Below are 16,636 nucleotides of genomic sequence, written 5' to 3'. Positions count from 1 at the left end.
TTACTTCTTTATCTCTTTTTTTCAACCAAAAATGCTTTGCTCTGATTAGGGGGTACTTTAATCAAAGAAATGTTCACAGGAGGTACATGTGATAGCAAAATTACTTGTACTCGTTTTATTTGATGTTCTTTGAACGGGTCGCCAAAAGTTGTTTATTAGGCTTAGGAATGTGACGCTCTGCAGGAGACCTCTAATCTGATCAAGCTCTGTCTCCTGTGTCTTTGATGTGACATGTGGACTCTAGTTGACCAGGCACATGTGTTATCTCTTCCTGACCCCCATCTGGGCTAAACTGTTACCCTTTTCCCCCCTCCCCCTTCTGGGCAAACGACACCCTCTACCCTTCCACAGGACTTTGGGTATTAATTCCACTGGGGTACTGTATGTTAATGAGCATGGAGGGTGGGACTTCTGAGAATGTATAATTGTCATGACATATTCTAAAATAGTTAGAACAAGCTGGAATGAACGGATGTGTCGCTCTGGTTTGGTCTCGCTTTGCAAAGCTTGTTATTTGTTTGTTACTTTAATAAATCATTTTAAAGATATTTGTCACTAAAGGATCGTCTTTAAGAAATTTCCACGACATACATCACTGAAAAAAGGTTGAGAACCACTGCTCTAGAATCCAGTGGCGACGTGCTTTACACCACTGCATCCCACACTTTGCGTTGGACTTGGTGATGTATGGCTTAGATGCAGCTAACTGCCATGGAAAGCTGTTACATGGAGCTCTCTGCGTACTGCCCGTGGGCTAATTGGAAAGTCTTTGCGCTATGCTGACCCCTCTGTCAGTTTACGTGGCCTGCCACTTGGTGGCTGAGTTGCTGTTGTTCCCAAACTCTTCCATTTTCTTATAATAAAGCCCACTGTTGACTTTGGTGTATTTAGGAGCGAGGAAATTTCACGACTGGATTTGTTGCACAGGGTGCATCCTATGACAGTTTCATGCTGGAAATCACTGAGAGCGGCCCATTCTTTCACACATGTTTATAGAAACAGTCTCCATGCCTAAGTGCTTGATTTGCTACACCTGTGGCCGGTCCAAGTGATTAGGACACCTGATTCTCATTATTTGGATGGGTGGCCAAATACTTTTGGCAATTTAGTGTATATGCATTGTCATCAATTTATTCACATTCCAATTCTACTTTACTTCACATGCACTGCTAATATTTGTACTCATTTTTTAAATATATTTTTGAGTCATTTTCCTTACGATTGCATTTTATATTCTTTGATATTATTCCTTTATTGCATGTTTTTACTGCCTTAAAGAGCTGTTGCATTTGATTGCCACAAACATTTTTAACAATGGTAAAAGGCTTATCATGCTGACTGTTCATTTCATATTTCATTTAAATGAAGTGAAAATAAGTTTTGTTTGGTTGTTTAGGTGCCAGCACTGCATTGAGGTGGGATGTGCTTGGAGTAACGGCAACTGTTCCTGGGCTACTGCCGGAGTCATGAGTGTAAGGATCCACTTATTTTTTTTACAAATTGAAATCAGTTGTGAAAGGATGCATGGAAAGAAGATGAATCAACTGAAAGCATTGAGCAGCAACACTGATCTGCAGTCTGATTGGCTGCCACAAAATTAATTAGTATTCATTACAGGCCCACCAATTACTGGCACCCATATTTGGCATTTTGACAAATATCTATATTGGCCTTCTTTTTTTATTTCTTTTTAACAGAACTACAAGTAGATAGTAGTAAGTACAATGGGAGATCGGGCTTTCTGCTCCGCCACTCCCAGTCTGTGGAACACTCTCCCTGACCACCTGAGGGCACCACAGACTGTGGATGCTTTTAAAAACCCTTCTTTTTGAAAAAGAATTTATATATATATATATATATATATATATATATATATATATATATATATATATATATATATATAGTTATAGCAATTTGGCTGTTCTATTTTTTGTCTTTATTTTTTTATTATATTTGTATTTATTAATTTCTTAATACATTGTAGCACTTTGAGATTGTTTAGTCAATATAAAGTGCTTTTACAAATAAAATCTATAAGTGCTACTCAAGGACCACCCCCATTTGCCCTGCATTAGAAATGTCCCCCCATTTTTTTTATTTTTTATTTTACAAACAAAAATTACTCAATAATTCTCTCAAATAAGTTTGGATTTTTGACAGGGGATTTATATCACTCACAAGGCCACGCCCCCTTTCTCTCCTCACAATGCTGGTGGCCTAGCGTGCAACTCCTCTGCTTACCCGTCAAAACTTTAACATTTTACAGAGACGTCCAGTTTTTGTCCTTCTTTCCTGGCGTCCTGCCGGCCCGTTTTGTTTTTTGGCTATTTAAGCGAGTTTTATGTTCCGTGATTCAGTCAAATATAGGGGGGGTATAGCTCCGTTGGTAAAGTGGCCGTGCCAGCAACTTCAGGGTTCCCGGTTCGATCCCCGCTTCCGCCATCCTAGTCACTGCTGGTGTGTCCTTGGGCACGACACTTTACTCACCTGCTCCCAGTGCCATCTGCACTGGTTTGAAAAAAGTAACTAAGATATTGGGTTTCACAATGTAAAGCGCATTGAGTCATTAGAGAAAAGTGCTATATAAATATTATTCACAACAAATAACGCAATGGATTATATGGGCTTGAAGACGACAGAAAAGATATCCCTGCCAAAAATCCAAACTTTGTGTGAATATTTTATAAACAAACCTTAACATCTATTAAACAGACAAAAAGCAAGGAATTAAACAGAGACCGGATTAAATTTGGCTCATGAGGATAAACGTCTCGGGTGTACTCTTTGTACAGTCTTCCACCACGCTCTGACGAAATGGTTGCACGCCTCCTCTTTTAATTTGGATTTTCCCTGATTACATTGAAACAGCTGTTTCTAAGGGTGACGGGGTCATAAAAATCTGTTGCACTTGGTCACAAAACAGTTCAAAGAAGAGATGCCTGGACTTTGCGTCAGGTCCTGCTTCCTCTCCGCTTTGTAGATCTCGGGTCAAGACAAGATCTTTCTGTGGATCACAATAGAGCAAAAAAAACGATACCTTCATGTGGCTTTCCATCGTACACAGTGGAATTTTACAAGCCTTTTGCTTGGTAAGATCAAAGACAGCTTTTGTCTGCTTGCCGGTAACTCATGGGAGCAGAACGTTTTGTGATAACTTACATACAGTTATTCTGACAAAATTATTGTATAAGTAAATAAGAGCAGGCAGCAGCTCACGCATTCTCATACTTTCTGTAACATTGAGGTCAACCAGCATGAAAAATGTCTTAACTGTAATCTGTGAAGGAGCTCAGAATTGTTTTTATTTAAATATTCCCAATGTTTAGGGTTCCTTTTGACTAAACCCTGAAATGTAATAAACTGATATAACATAGAGTAGATGGTGAGTTATTCTGATGTAAATGCCGTATTTTGACAAATTTTCCCAGAAGATTTGGCCTTATTTTGAAATGCAAATATCGATGCTCCTGTCAGACACTTAATAAAGGTGTTTGTTTTTTGTTGCTAAATTAAACACATTAGCGCCACGTAAAACATTATGTTGCTACTGGTCCCACTTTTCTGAAAAAATAAGGTTAAGTCCATCTGTTTATTGTAAGGGTGTAACGGTACACAAAAATGTTGGTTCGGTACGTACCTCGGTTTAGAGGTCACGGTTCGGTTCATTTTCAATACAGTAAGAAAACAACAAAAGGTAAATTTTTTGGGTTACTGTATTTTTCGGATTATAAATCACTCCCTAGTATACGTCGCACCGGCCAAAAATGCATAATAAAGAAGGAAAAAAACATATATATATAGCACTGGAGTATAAGTCGCATTTTGGGGGGAAATTTATTTGATATAATCCAACACCAAGAATAGACATTTGAAAGGCAATTTAAAATAAATAAAGAATAGTGAACAACAGGCTGAATAAGTGTACGTTATATGAGGCATAAATAACCAACTGAGAAGGTGCCTGGTATGTTAACGGAACATATTATGGTAAGAGTCATTCAAATAACTATAACATATAGAACATGCTATGCGTTTACCAAACAATCTGTCACTCCTAATCGATAAATCCCATGAAATCTTCTTCTTCGATGTCGCTTCTAAACAACTCTGCCAACTCCAAAGGTATGCGCCGCTTCCTCTTGTCATTTTCTGCTGCATATTTCACTACGTCCAGTTTGTAATCTGCAGTACATGATTTACTTTTCGGTGCCATTTTTGTTTGGCCCTTCTCAGTTTTTATAAGTTACCGCCAACGATGAAATTATCCATTTTAATAGCTACGGCAGTAGCATTTAGCAGTTAGCATTCCATGACCTACAATGCACTTCTGCCATGACCCTCCCCCGCCGAATTCTTATTGGTTGACGTGTGTTTGTCGATTGCTGACTTGTGCGTGACGGTTGCTGACATTTTCTTCGTCTCTTCCGCGAATGAGATAAATAATATTATTTGATATTTTACGGTGATGTGTTAATAATTTCACACATAAGTCGCTCCGGAGTATATGCCGCACCCCCGGTCAAACTATGAAAAAACTTAGACTTATAGTCCGAAAAATACGGTATTTATTTACCAAAATTGTAAACAATGGCTTAATCCTTTTAACGTTGGGAACACTATAATAATTCTGCCCAAAAATAGAAATAGGTCTGTGTGTGTTCCAATTCAATTATTTAGTGTCTCTGGATATTGTTTAAGTCTCAGCTCAGATAATAGAGTTCTTGGAGAACGGTTTTGGAGAGTAAAGCAGTACAGTCCATGTGCTGCGGTTAAGGGTGAAAATGTGTAGAGGGTTGGCTCGAGAGCCTCCTAACAGCCCAGACAGAACAGATGGAATCTCCCAAGAACGATCTTTGGACTAGAGGCTTTTTTACTTAACTCACCATCATAAAGAGAAGCCTGGCCTGTGTAAGAACCAGGACCATCCTTATAAATCAATTTGTACACAAATCCAATATCTTTATTAAATAACACTAATTGCATTATAAAGTGTTTCCGGACCAGTTCTATTTTTTCCCTCAATATTGTACAATATAAATCAACATACATGTCAGGATCACAATATGCAATAAAGTGCTAAGCAGCATAAATATGACCTATACAATTTGGTCACTGCACTAAACGTGCTTATTATCAAACACATTTAAAAGTACATTCAATACAAAATAGTTATCATTGGTTCAAGTCATAGACATTGTATATGGACCATTGAGAAATATGCCACAAAACTGTTGCAATGAAACAACGGAAGAAATACTAATATATTTTCATAAACATTGATTCACCAACTCCGCTTCTACAGTCACACACAGATTAATGACAAAAAATCCGGCGCTGGTAGTTGGCTCTATAACAGGAGTCGGGAACATTTTTGGCCGATAGAGCCATGAAAGCCAAATATTTTAAAATGTATTTCCGTGAGAGCCATATAATATTTTTTAACACTGAATACAATTAAATGCGTGCATTGTTAAGTAAGACCTACATTTTTAGAGAATAATAAGTCTCTTATTTTTTTTAATAACGTTATTATTGGAGCAGTACATCTCGGATAATAGAGTGGCCTTGCCAGCAACTTGAGGGTTCCAGGTTCAACCCCCGCTTCCGCCATCCTAGTCACTGCCGTTGTGTCCTTGGGCAAGATACTTTACCCACCTGCTCCCAGTGACACCCACACTGGTTTAAATGTCCGTCCGTCCATCCATCCATCTTCTTCCGCTTATCCGAGGTCGGGTCGCGGGGGCAACAGCCTAAGCAGGGAAACCCAGACTTCCCTCTCCCCAGCCACTTCGTCTAGCTCTTCCCGGGGGATCCCGAGGCGTTCCCATGCCAGCCGGGAGACATAGTCTTCCCAACGTGTCCTGGGTCTTCCCCGTGGCCTCCTACCGGTTGGACGTGCCCTAAACATTAAATGGAACTTAGATATTGGGTTTCACAATGTAAAGCGCTTTGAGTCACTAGAGAAAAAGCGCTATATAAATATAATTCACTTCACAATATAATTCACTTATTCCAAAGCTAACCAATAATAACTATAATACTTCTTACCATTAATGCGACTTCTTGAACAGGTGCGATAGAAAATGGATGGTTGGATTAAAATGCACGAGAATGTCTTATCTTTAGAACGTTATTTTAAACACTGTGATTATCAGCGGAATTATTCAGTACTTATCATGTTAAGTTATGCCAGCTAAGATTTATCTGAGAGCCAGATGCAGTCATCAAAAGAGCCACATCTGGCTCTAGAGCCATAGGTTCCCTACCCCTGCTTTATAAAGTCAACAAATAGGCATTTAGTTTAGAATCCCGACAGCACAATATTTGGGATGAAAACGAGAATAAAAACCTACCTGAAACAGAAAAACAATCGGTCTCCCCTCACATCCTGTCTACTGGCCACTTCCTGCTACCGGCTTATAAGCATAGCTGATTGAACCACGGTGGTACAAAGAGTAATAGGTAGCAAGAGCCTAATAGTCTCCGCAAAAGTATGTATTTGACACCTGCGTTACACCAGCATGCCGTGTGTTGTGCCTCGGTGTGCATTGTTCAGACAATGTGCGGTACGCTGCTTTTGTCCTTCCGTGCAGTGCGCTACTTCATATGTTCGTGTGGAAACTCGTTCGGTACACCTCCGTACCGAACCCGCGTACCGAAACGGTTCAATACAAATACACGTACCGTTACACCCTTAGTTTATTGACATAATATTCATGTTTAAAGGCCTACTGAAATTAGATTTTCTTATTTAAATGGGGATATCAGGTCCATTCTATGTGTCATACTTGATAATTTCGCGATATTGCCATATTTTTGCTAAAAGGATTTAGTAGAGAACATCAACGATAAAGTCCGCAACTGTTGGTCGCTAATAAAAAAGCCTTGCCTTTACCGGAAGTATGTGCGTGTGAAGTCACCGGTGTGAGGGCTCCTCACATCCTCACATTGTTTATAATGGGATTCACCAGCAGTAAGAGCAATTCGGACCGGGAAAGCGACAATTTCCCCTTTTAATTTGTGTGAGGATAAAAGATTCGTGAATGAGGATATTGATAGTGAAGGACTAGAAAAAGATAATAAAAAAATCAAATAAAAATAAAAAAGTGACGGCTCCGGGCAGCGGCAGTGTGAGCGTTTCAGATGTAATTAGACACATTTACTAGGATAATTCTGGAAGATCCCTTATCTGCTTATTGTTTTAATAGTGTTTTAGTGAGATTGTAAAGACATACCTCGAGGTCGGATGGCTGCGGTGAACGCGCAGTGTCTCAGAGAGGAGCCAAGCTCACAGCTGCCTTTTTTTGACAGCTACTGCAGGTGGACGAATAATCCACTGATGTCTCCGGTAAGATATATATCACAATTTTCCCATCCAAAAACATGCTGGTTGAAGTAGAGAAACGTTCGCTTGACCGCTCTGTGTTAAAGCTTCACAACAAACAAAGAAACACGGGCTGTGTCTCGGTGGTAAAGACAGCTGCAATACACCACTTTCCACCAACAGTATTGTTCTTTATAGTCTCCATTATTAATTTAACAAATTGCAAAAGATTCAGCAACACAGATGTCCAAATTACTGTGTAATTGCGCGATGAAAAGAGACGACTTTTAGCCGTAAGTGGTGCTGAGCTAGTATGTCCCCTCCAACTCGAAACGTCATCATACGCGTCATCATTCCGCGACGTTTTCAACAAGAAACTCAGCGGGAAATTTTAAATTGTAATTTAGTAAACTAAACCGGCCATATTGCAATGTGTTGCAATGTTAATATTTCATCATTGATACATAAACTATCAGACTGCGTGGTCGGTAGTAGTGAGTTTCAGTAGGCCTTTAAATAACTTTACTGAAAATTAGTATCGGCTCTACATATCGCTTATCGGCCTATTCGTTGCTATCAGCCCTAAAAAAACTAACATAATGGTGGATGTGTAGTATTCATACGTAAAGTGACATTCAGTTCTTCCAACAGGACAGCGTTTGCCAAACAATCCAGTCAGCAATGATTCCTTCAGTGAGTCACAACTCTTCAACATTGTCTGAACTGAGTATGAGACAATACCTAACGTTCTTTCTGTTAGATCTCCTCCGTCACCCCCAGCGTCGTGTCTTTCTACGGCCACAACCGCGCCGTTATGTCTGGCTACAACCTGAGTCAGGTGGTCGGCGTGAGGGTCCAGACCAGCATGGACTGCACATCACAGGAGTGAGCCTTCTCATCGTTTTTATTAAAATGTGCACTTTTATCCGTCACATTTGTTGGAAACCCCCTAAACATAATTCACAGAGTTCATCACAAGCCTGCAGTTCCAAAATACTGAACTGAATTCGTTCCAGGTCTCCCGTGTGGGACAACACGGGTCAGGAGTTGCTCTTCCACATTCCCGCCAACGAAGGCAAATGGACAGTCGGTCTGTGCGCCGTCCTCCCAGACGCGAGTTGCCATGGCAACAGCACACTCACCTATGTGTCCTCCCCGTCCTGCACATCTGTGACACCAAACACCACCTGGCTCAGGTAACTACAAACCCCAAAAGCAGTGAAGTTGTCACGTTGTGTAAATGGCAAATACACACAGAATACAATAATTTGCAAATCCTTTTCGACCTATTTTCAATTGAATAGACTGCAAATACAAGATACTTAACGTTAGAACTGGTAAAAAAAAATGTTTTGCAAATATTAGCTCGTTTGGAATCTGGTGCCTGCAACATGTTTCAAAAAAAGGGCAAAAAAGACTGAAACAGATGAGGAATGCTCATCAAACACTTATTTGGAACATCCCACAGGTGAACGGGCTAATTGGGAACAGGTGGGTGCCATGATTGGGTATAAAAGCAGCTTCCATGAAATGCTCAGTCATTCACAAACAAGAATGGGGCGAGGTCACCACTTCAACAAATGCGTGAGCAAATTGTCAAACAGTTTAAGAACAGCATTTCTTAACCAGCTATTGCAAGGAATTTAGGGATTTCACCATCAAAGGTCTGTAATATCATCAAAAGGTTCAGAGAATCTGGAGAAATCACTGCACGTAACACTGAATACCCGTGACCTTGTATCCCTCAGGCGGTATTGCATCATAAATTAACATCAGTGTGTAAAGGATATCACCTCATGGGCTCAGGGACACTTCAGAAAACCACTGTCAGTAACTACAGTTGGTCGCTACATCTGTAAGTGCAAGTTAAAACTCGACTATGCAAATAGAAAGCCATTTATCAACAACACCCAGAAATGCAGACGGCTTCACTGGGCCCAAGCTCTTCTAAAATGGATTGATGCAAAGTGTGAAAGTCTTCGGTGGTCTGACGAGTCCACGTTTCAAATTGTTTTTGGAAACTGTGGACGTCGTGTCCTTGGGAACAAAAAAGGAAAAGAACCATCCGGATTGTTTTAGGGACAAAGTTCAAACGGCAGTATTTGTGATGGTATGGTGGTGTCAGGTTCAAACACTGACATCTATTAAACAATACAATAAGCAAAGAATCAAACAGAGACAGAATTCAATTTGGACTCAATTGAAGAGAGACGGTGGGACACCGTACTCTTGTACAATCTCCAGCACGCTCTGGCGAAAGATTGTATGCCTCCTTCCTTTATTTGGATTCGGTGGTCTGACGAGTCCACGTTTCAATTTGTTTTTGGAAACTTTGGACGTCATGTCATTGGGAACAAAAAAGGAAAAGAACCATCCGGATTGTTTTAGGCACTAAGTTCTAACGGCAGTATTTGTGATGGTATGGTGGTGTCAGGTTCAAACACTGACATCTATTAAACAAGACAATAAGCAAAGAATCAAACAGAGACAGAATTCAATTTGGACTCAATTGAAGAGAGACGCTGGGACACCGTACTCTTGTACAATCTCCAGCACGCTTTGGCAAAAGATTGTATGCCTCCTTCCTTTATTTGGATTTTCTCTGACCACATGTCCACAGCTGCTTCCAGAGGGGAAGTGGGTCGTAAACAGTGTTGCCTTTGGTTACAGAACAGTTCAAAAGAAAAGGTTTTAAACACTTCACAGAAAAGTTCGTAAACGAGTTTAAAAAGACATTTGTAAAACAGTTAAAAAACCAAGTCGCCTTGAGGGGATTCTGGTCCTACTTCCTCTTCGCTTTTATAGTCCTTGGGTCAGACAATATATTTCTGTTTGACTATAATACATGAAAGAAACAGGAACTATTTCATCTTCCTCCCCCCCTTAAAAGTGGAGTTTTACGAGCCTTACTCTTGGTAGGTTTCAAAGACCGCTTTTGCTTCTCACCGAGCGCTCAATGTAACACAAAGTTTTTTTGTGATAACTTAGAAACAGTTATTCTAACTGGTGGTGTATTAGTGCCCAAGGCATGGGTAACTTACACATCTGTGAAGGCACCATTAATGCTGAAAGGTACATACAGGTTTTGGAGCAACATATGTTGCTATCCAAGCAACATTATCATTCACGCCCCTGCTTATTTCAGCAAGAGAATGCCAAGACACGTGTTACAACATCGTGGCATCCTAGTAAAAGAGTGCAGGTACTAGACTGGCCTGTCTGTAGTCCAGACCTGTCTACCATTGAAAATGTGTGGTACAATATGAAGGATAAAATAAGAGAAGGGAGACTGTTGAACAACTTAAGCTGCACATCAAGCAAGAATGGGAAATAATTCCACTTAAAAAATGTGTCTCCTCAGTTCCCAAACCTTTACCGATTGTTGTTAATTATTTGTACTGTAAAGTTCCAATTTGAATGACAATAAAAAGGAAGTCTAAGTCTGAAAGGAAAGGCCATGTAGCACACTGGTAAAAATGCCCCTGTGACAACTTTTTTGCATTGTGTTGCTGCCATTAAATTATCATGATTATTTGCAAAAATAACAATTTCTCAGTGTGAACATTAAATATATTTTCTTTGCAGTCTATTCAATTAAATATAGGTTGAAAAGGTTTTGCAAATCATTGTATTCTCTTTTTATTTACCATTTACACAACGTGACAACTTCACTGCTTTTGTCTGTGGGTGTGCGTGCGTGCGTGCGTGTCTCGCTCTCACTTTCATTCTTTCTCTTTTTCTCGCTTTCTCTCTCAATTCAATTTCAATTTAAAGGGGCTTTATTGACATGGGAAACATACATTTACATTGCCAAAGCCAGCATTAGAACACAATCAAAACAATTAAAATGTATCAAATAGGGCTGGGCGATATATTCATATACACAATATATCGCGGGTTTTTCTCTGTGCGACATAGAAAATGACTATATCGTGATATTCGAGTATACGTTCTCACGAAGTTGTTTTTAGCTGCGGGCATTATACTACAGGCTCTTCTCACTCTTTCTTGTCTCTCCTTCTCACAGATAAGCGCACCTTCTTACGTACGTCACATACGTACATACGCCCTTGCCCAGCAGAGAGATAGCAGCATGGGTAACATTAGCTGTGATGCTAGCGGAGCCGTGCGAGTGGTAATATGAGAGAAAGAAGGTGTGAATCTGGTAACAAATGAAGGAAGAATTAATTCCCAAGAAAAACAGCAGGGGGTCCGTCGTCTGGCGGTGGTTTGGCTTCAAGTGGGAATATGTCGAACAGACAACCCTAATTTGTCAAGAGTGGGGCAAAACAGCGTTGCAATAAAACATAGCATTACTGCTAATATGTAGCATCATTTGAAAAGTCACCTGCTAGAGCAGTGGCTCTCAACCTTTTTTCGGTGATGTACCCGCTGTGAACATTTTTTTAATTCAAATACCCCCTTATCAAAGCAAAGCATTTTTGGTTGAAAAAAAGAGATAAAGAAGTAAAATACAGCACTATGTTATCAGTTTATGATTTATTAAATTGTATAAGTGGGCATTATAGCTCGGTTGGTAGAGTGGTCGTGCCAGCAACTTGAGGGTTGCAGGTTCGATTCCCGCTTCCGCCATCCTAGTCACTGCCGTTGTGTCCTTGAGCAAGACACTTTACCCACTTGCTTCCAGTGCCCCCCACACTGGTTTAAATGTAACATAGATATTGGGTTTCACTATGTAAAGCGCTTTTGAGTCACTAGAGAAAAGCGCTATATAAACATAATTCACTTCACTTCACTTATAACAGTGCAAAATATTTCTCATTTGTATTGGTCTTTCTTGAACTATTTGGGAAAAAAAGATATAAAAATAAAAGCATTTTTGAAAAATAAACAAGTGATTCAATTGTAAATAAAGATTTCTACACATAGAAGTAATCATCAACTTAAAGTGCCCTTTTTGGGGATTGTAATAGAGATCCATCTGGATTCATGAACATAAATCTATACATTTTTCACAAAAAAGAAATCTTTAACATCAATATTTATGGAACATGTCCACAAAAAATCTAGCTGTCAACACTGAACATTGTTGCATTTCTTTTCACAGAGTATGAACTTACATTCATATTTTGTTGAAGTATCATTCAATAAATATATTTATAAAGGATTTTTGAATTGTTGCTATTTTTAGAATATTTAAAAAAAATCTCAAGTACCCCTTGGCATACCTTCAAGTACCCCCAGGGGTACACATACCCCCATTTGAGAACCACTGTGCTAGAGAATGAAGAGTGCATTCTCCGCATGTAAACATCTCCATTCGGTGCCACACGCCCACACCATCAAAATGCCAAGGCAAACATTTCTAGATCAACACCGTATGAAAAAATTGTAATTCCTTTAGTTGTGATTTCCTGCATGAAAGTTTAAAAGTAGCATATATTAATGCAGTATGAAGAAGAATTTTTTTAATGTAGACACACAGAATCATCATACTGCTGTAATTATATGCATCAAGTGTTTCAAGGCTAAGGCAAAATATGGAGATATATATCGTGTATCGCGATATTAAAAAAAAAAAAGGCCATATCCCCCAGCCCTAGTATCAAACTTAAACGCCTATTGAAATTAAAACTATGTACAATTAAAATATAGGTTTATTATAATAAAGAAATATTTGGAGAGTCTTGTCACATCGCACCTTTATTTATAAAAAAAATAAAATAATAAAAAAAAAAAAGGTTAACACAAATTTAAATAATAATAAAAGTCCAGGGTGTACACCGCCTTCCGCCCGATTGTAGCTGAGATAGGCGCCAGCGCCCCCCGCGACCCCAAAAGGGAATAAGCGGTAGAAAATGGATGGATGGAATAAAATAAACTAGAGAATTGTGCATTACCTTTCAATATAGATGCATCTCCATCTCTCTCTCTATCTCTCTCTCTGTCCCTCTCTTGTATTTTTAGTTATGTATTACTCCGGTACTCTTGTCTTGTTATGTATATTGTACAGTATTTTGTTTTGTATATTGTACAGGTTTGCTTATTATTTTTATTGGATAGTAATCTGTTTATTTCAATTGTTAGTTTTATCTTTCTTACAGTACCTCTTGCGCAATTTATTTTATCCCATATTTGTTCCAACTACTGCACCTTAGGTTGGCGTCCTTAATGTCGTTATATGCAAATATAATGACAATAAAGTCCATTCTATTCTCTCTCTCTCTCTGTCTCTCTCCCGCTCTCTGTGACTGTAATACATTACTCCTGCTGCATACAGGAATATGCATACAGGCACATACTGTATCGTCTCTGTGGCTTCGGCTGTGGTTTTTGACATTTTCCCTGCGCGTGCTCTTGTAGATGACATTAGTCCGAAAGCTTTTCTCCTTATTATGCAAAGTTTGGCACCGTGTCGCCAGCTGGAGAGTCCAGCAGTCCTTTTCCACTGAGAGTCACAGACTAAAAAAAAAAAAAAATCAAAGAATGCCCAAACCACATTAATCTAGATATATTTTTATCAGGTAAAAAGGCTTAAAGCATTAATAAGTAACTTATCAACCTTCATCAAATATTTTCATAACTTTTGGGAAGATACATGGACTTACAACTAGTTGGATGACACATCTCTCATGGTCTGAGGGGTCTGTAGCGCTTTTACTGGCACTTAGTGAACTTGAGGAAAGTGGCAGGAACCCTGTCTAGGGTTGCAAAATTCAAGGAATATTCAAAGTTGGAAACTTTCCATGGGAATTACCGTATTTTTCTGACTATAAGTTGCAGTTTTTTTCATAGATTGACCAGGGGTGCGACTTATACTCGGAGCGACTTATGTGTGAAATTATTAACACATGACCGTAGAACAGGGGTCACCAACCTTTTTGAAACCAAGAGCTATTTCTTGGGTACTGATTAATGCGAAGGGCTACCAGTTTGATACACACTTAAATATATTGCCAGAAATAGACAATTTGCTCAATATATATATATATATATATATATACATACAAAATGGCTATTTCTGTCTGTCATTCCGTCGTACATTTTTTTTCCTTTTACGGAAGGTTTTTTGTAGAGAACAAATGATGATAAAAACACTTAATTGAACAGTTTAAAAGAGGAGAAAACAGGAAAAAAATGAAAATTAAATTTTGAAACATAGTTTATCTTCAATTTTGACTCTTTAAAATTCATAATTCAACCGAAAAAGAAGAGAAAAACTAGCTAATTCGAATCTTTTTGAAAAAATTCCAAAAATAATTTATGGAACATCATTAGTAATTTTTCCTGATTAAGATTAATTTTAGAATTTTGATGACATGTTTTAAATAGGTTAAAATCCAATCTGCACTTTGTTAGAATATATAACAAATTGGACCAAGCTATATTTCTAACAAAGACAAATCATTATTTTTCTTGATTTTCCAGAACAAAAAATTTAAAAGAAATTCAAAATACTTTGAAATAAGATTTAAATTTGACTCCACAGATTTTCTAGATTTGCCAGAATAATCTTTTTGAATTTTAATCATAAGTTTAAAGAAATATTTCACAAATATTCTTCGTCAAAAAAACACAAGCTAAAGTGAAGAATTAAATTAAAATGTATTTATTATTCTTTACAACAACAAAACAAAAATACTTGAACATTGATCTAAATTGTCAGGAAAGAAGAGGAAGGAATTTAAAGGTAAAAAGGTATGTGTTTAAAAATCCTAAAATCATTTTTAAGGTTGTATTTTTTCTCTAAAATTGTCTTTCTGAAAGTTATAAGAAGCAAAGTAAAAAAATAAATGTATTCAAACAAGTGAAGACCAAGTCTTTGTCCTGTAAATGTATGAGATAATTGTGCTAATTTAGGATACAACCATCTTCAGATCTGCAATGCAAGTCATACGGTTCTCAAAAACCACGTTTTTCACCATCACAACTTCCTTTTTTTGTTGCAACATCTGAAAGTAACACTTCTGCACTGAACACTTTCAAGACACACACACACACACACACACAATAATGTGTTACCATGGCAGTTCTGTACTCTCATTTCTGTTCTTACCGCTGTTTTAGCCAATTCTGCACAAACTCTGAATGTCTCAAGGCCAAATTCAGCTATTTTGATGCTGACGATACTAATAATTGGCTGCTGTTTTGTCTTCTTTAGCGGTAAGAGAAAAATCACCCTCCTCGGATCCAACCTTGAGTTTGTCGACGGCGTTCTACACAGTCATGCCCAGCAGGAAATCCACCTCTTCACCGACAGAAGCTCTCAAGTAAAATACTTTGTTGCATTAGTGGTGATACACTTCACAATGTGTCATGTCAACTGAAAGCATCATGTCTCAATATTTCATACTTTCAAAGTCAATTTTTATGCTACTACTTTGTCCCCATCTGATGGACAAATGAATAAATCATGCCTATGACCAACTATCATGCTTTGAATGAAAATGAGTGCAGCATTTATGCAAACAACCTTCCTCAGTCATGGTGCAAAAAAAAAAAATAGAACCACCAAAAAATACCAACAGATATGATCACACATAACACAATTTACCACAGTTTGTGGCTATTATAAAAAAAATGTCCATGTACCATAAAAACATTTTGAATTACACCCATTTAAATCCATTACAAAGACAATCACCTTGGGATAGGTTGATTGGCAACACTAAATGGACCCTAGTGTGTGAATTTTGTCTGTCTATCTGTGTTGGCCCTGCGATAAGGTGGCGACTTGTCCAGGGTGTACACCGCCTTCCACCCGAATGCAGCTGAGATAGGTTCCAACACCCCCCGCGACCAAAAAGGGAAAAGCGGTAGTAATGGATGGATGGACAAAGCATGATGAGAAACATGCAAAAAAACTCTCTCCATGTTTGACGCATTTTAGCTGCTTGGTATTTCTGAATGGCAGTTATATTAATTACATATCTATTATATTAACCAATCATCCATCCATCTTCTTCCGCTCATCCGAGGTCGGGTCGTGGGGGCAGCAGCCTAAGTAGGTAAGCCCAGACTTCCCTCTCCCCAGCCACTTTATCCAGTTCTTGCCGGGGGATCCCGAGGCGTTCCCAGGCCAGCCGGGAGACATAGTCTTCCCAACATGTCCTGGGTCTTCCCCGTGGCTTCCTACCGGTCGGACGGGCCCTAAACACCTCGCTAGGGAGGCGTTCGGGTGGCATCCTGACCAGATGCCTGAACCACCTCATCTGGCTCCTCTCGATGTAGAGCAGCGGCTTTACTTTAAGCTCCTCTCGGATGGCAGAGCTTTTCACCCTATCTCTAAGGTCAAGCCCCAGCCACCCGTGATCTTGTCCTTTCGGTCATAACCCAAAGCTCATGACCATG

General features: G+C 38.9%; 1 protein-coding gene across 4 annotated transcripts in view; it reads left to right on the top strand.

Annotated features, from left to right (window-relative positions):
* The window catches only part of plxnc1 (plexin C1), a 201,645-nt gene that overhangs the window by 144,772 nt on the left and 40,237 nt on the right, over positions 1-16,636 (top strand). For all 4 annotated transcript variants that reach the window (XM_061914034.1, XM_061914032.1, XM_061914033.1 and 1 more), the window contains 5 exons: positions 1,397-1,472; positions 7,976-8,017; positions 8,085-8,209; positions 8,341-8,520; positions 15,447-15,555. In XM_061914034.1, the coding sequence (XP_061770018.1) occupies positions 1,397-1,472; positions 7,976-8,017; positions 8,085-8,209; positions 8,341-8,520; positions 15,447-15,555 (532 nt within the window). The remainder of the gene's footprint in view (positions 1-1,396; positions 1,473-7,975; positions 8,018-8,084; positions 8,210-8,340; positions 8,521-15,446; positions 15,556-16,636) is intronic.

The sequence above is a fragment of the Nerophis ophidion genome, linkage group LG10 (genome assembly GCF_033978795.1).
Source record: "Nerophis ophidion isolate RoL-2023_Sa linkage group LG10, RoL_Noph_v1.0, whole genome shotgun sequence".
In the NCBI taxonomy this organism is placed as follows: domain Eukaryota; kingdom Metazoa; phylum Chordata; class Actinopteri; order Syngnathiformes; family Syngnathidae; genus Nerophis; species Nerophis ophidion.
The sequence above is the reverse complement of the archived record's forward strand: the minus strand, read 5'-3'. Positions and strand labels throughout refer to the sequence as shown.